We start from the raw sequence: 1652 nt of genomic DNA, 5'->3' as shown, positions 1-1652 counted from the left end.
ATCTCTTGACCTCGTGATCCACCCGCCTCGGCCTCCCAAAGTGCTGGGATGACAGGCGTGAGCCACCGCGCCCGGCCCAATTTTTGTATTTTTAGTAGAGATGGGGTTTCACCATGTTAGCCAGGCTGGTCTCCAACTCCCGACCCCTGGTGATCTGCCCGCCCTGGCCTCCCAGAATGCTGGGATTACAGGCGTGAGCCACCGCGCCCAGCGGGTCAATGATATCTCAATAAAGCTATTGAAAAAGTAAAACTAGTCAGCCACAAAGACCCACAGACCTCCACGCAGGCCTGCCAGCTCCACTGCCCTGAGCCCCCCTGGCTCCAGGCCCGGCAGGGATTGATGGAGCCCCAGGAGCTCGGGATGGGGAGACCAGGGCTGTGAGCTGGCTATGTCGTTGGTGTTTGCTGGGTGCTGGCTGTGTGCCCACTGTGTGCTGGGCCACAGGAGCCACTGGTTCCTGTCACCCCCACCTGCGCCTGGGGGTGCTGCTGGCTTCTAGAGGGGGAAACTGAGGGTCAGCGCGGGACAAGGGGGGGAGCCCAGGCGGGCCCTGGGAGCAGTTTGCAGTGGAGACATTGAGCAATTTCCCGTGTTCCCACTGAGCGAGGCTGTCCCTGGGCCGGGGTGGGGACACTGCCAACCGCCAAGGCCCGTGTATAAGGGCGGCTGCCAACTTAGCCACAGAGCTTCCCCGCCATGACCCCGCTGACCATCCTGGTCCTGCTCGCTGCCCTGCTGGTGTCCTTGAGGGCCGGTGAGTGCCCGACTCAAGGCACAGAGGCGGCAAAGGCTTGGCCTGGGTCACACGACCAGCCTAGCCGGACAGTCCCGGGAGGGGCTTGCAGGCGGAGGGTGTGCGGGACTCGGGGCCACCTGTCCTCTTAGGGAGTGGGGCGACGGGTGAGGGTGGGTCCCCCCGCAGCCCCATGGAGCCGAGGCTGGAGCTTCACGTGCCCTCCCGGCCACCGTGTGGGCTCTCGTGGTCTCAGAGCTGCCTTCCCCCACCCAGGTTCCAGCCCCCTCGCAGACATTGTGGGAGGCCGGAAGGCGAGGCCCCGCCAGTTCCCGTTCCTGGCCTCCATTCAGAATGAGGGGAGGCACTTCTGCGGGGGCGCCCTGGTCCATGCCCGCTTTGTGATGACTGCAGCCAGCTGCTTCCGAAGCCAGTGAGGGGGGCCCGGGAACGGGGCCTGGGGGGGGCACTGGGCTCAGAGAAGCAGCTTGGGGGTGCTTAGGGGACTCAGAGGGGGTGCTTGGTAGTTGAGGAGGGGAGGGGATTGCAAAAGGGGGTGTTCAGGGAACAGAGGGGGCTTGGAGAGGGACATGGGGGGTGAGTCGAGGCGGAACCCAAGGAACAATATTGGGGGGCTCAGATGGAGGAGGCCTAGAGAAGGGAAGGGGTCAGATAGAGGAGGCTCAGAGAAGGGAAAGGGGCTCAGATGGAGGAGGCCCAGAGAAGGGAAAGGTGCTCAGATGGAGGAGGCCCAGAGAAGGGAAGGTGCTCAGATGGAGGAGGCCCAGAGAAGGGAAAGGGGCGCAAATGGAGGAGGGTCAGAGAAGGGAAGGGCTCAGATGGAGGAGGGTCAGAGAAGGGAAGGTGCTCAGATGGAGGAGGCCCAGAGAAGGGAAGGTGCTCAGATGGAGGAGGC

The 1652-nt window shown here is 63.8% G+C and overlaps 1 protein-coding gene across 1 annotated transcript in view; it reads left to right on the top strand.

Moving 5' to 3' along the window:
- The first annotated feature begins 499 nt into the window (after window positions 1-499).
- Window positions 500-1652, top strand: part of AZU1 (azurocidin 1) — an 11062-nt gene continuing 9909 nt past the window's right edge. The window contains exons 1-2 of the mRNA XM_017521344.2: window positions 500-757; window positions 1013-1169. Of these exons, the coding sequence (XP_017376833.1) occupies window positions 700-757; window positions 1013-1169 (215 nt within the window). The 5' untranslated portion in view covers window positions 500-699. The remainder of the gene's footprint in view (window positions 758-1012; window positions 1170-1652) is intronic.

This window comes from Cebus imitator, unplaced genomic scaffold, assembly GCF_001604975.1.
Source record: "Cebus imitator isolate Cc_AM_T3 unplaced genomic scaffold, Cebus_imitator-1.0 Scaffold1071, whole genome shotgun sequence".
Classification (NCBI taxonomy): domain Eukaryota; kingdom Metazoa; phylum Chordata; class Mammalia; order Primates; family Cebidae; genus Cebus; species Cebus imitator.
Note: the sequence above shows the minus strand (reverse complement) of the source record. Positions and strands in the feature narration are given on the sequence as shown.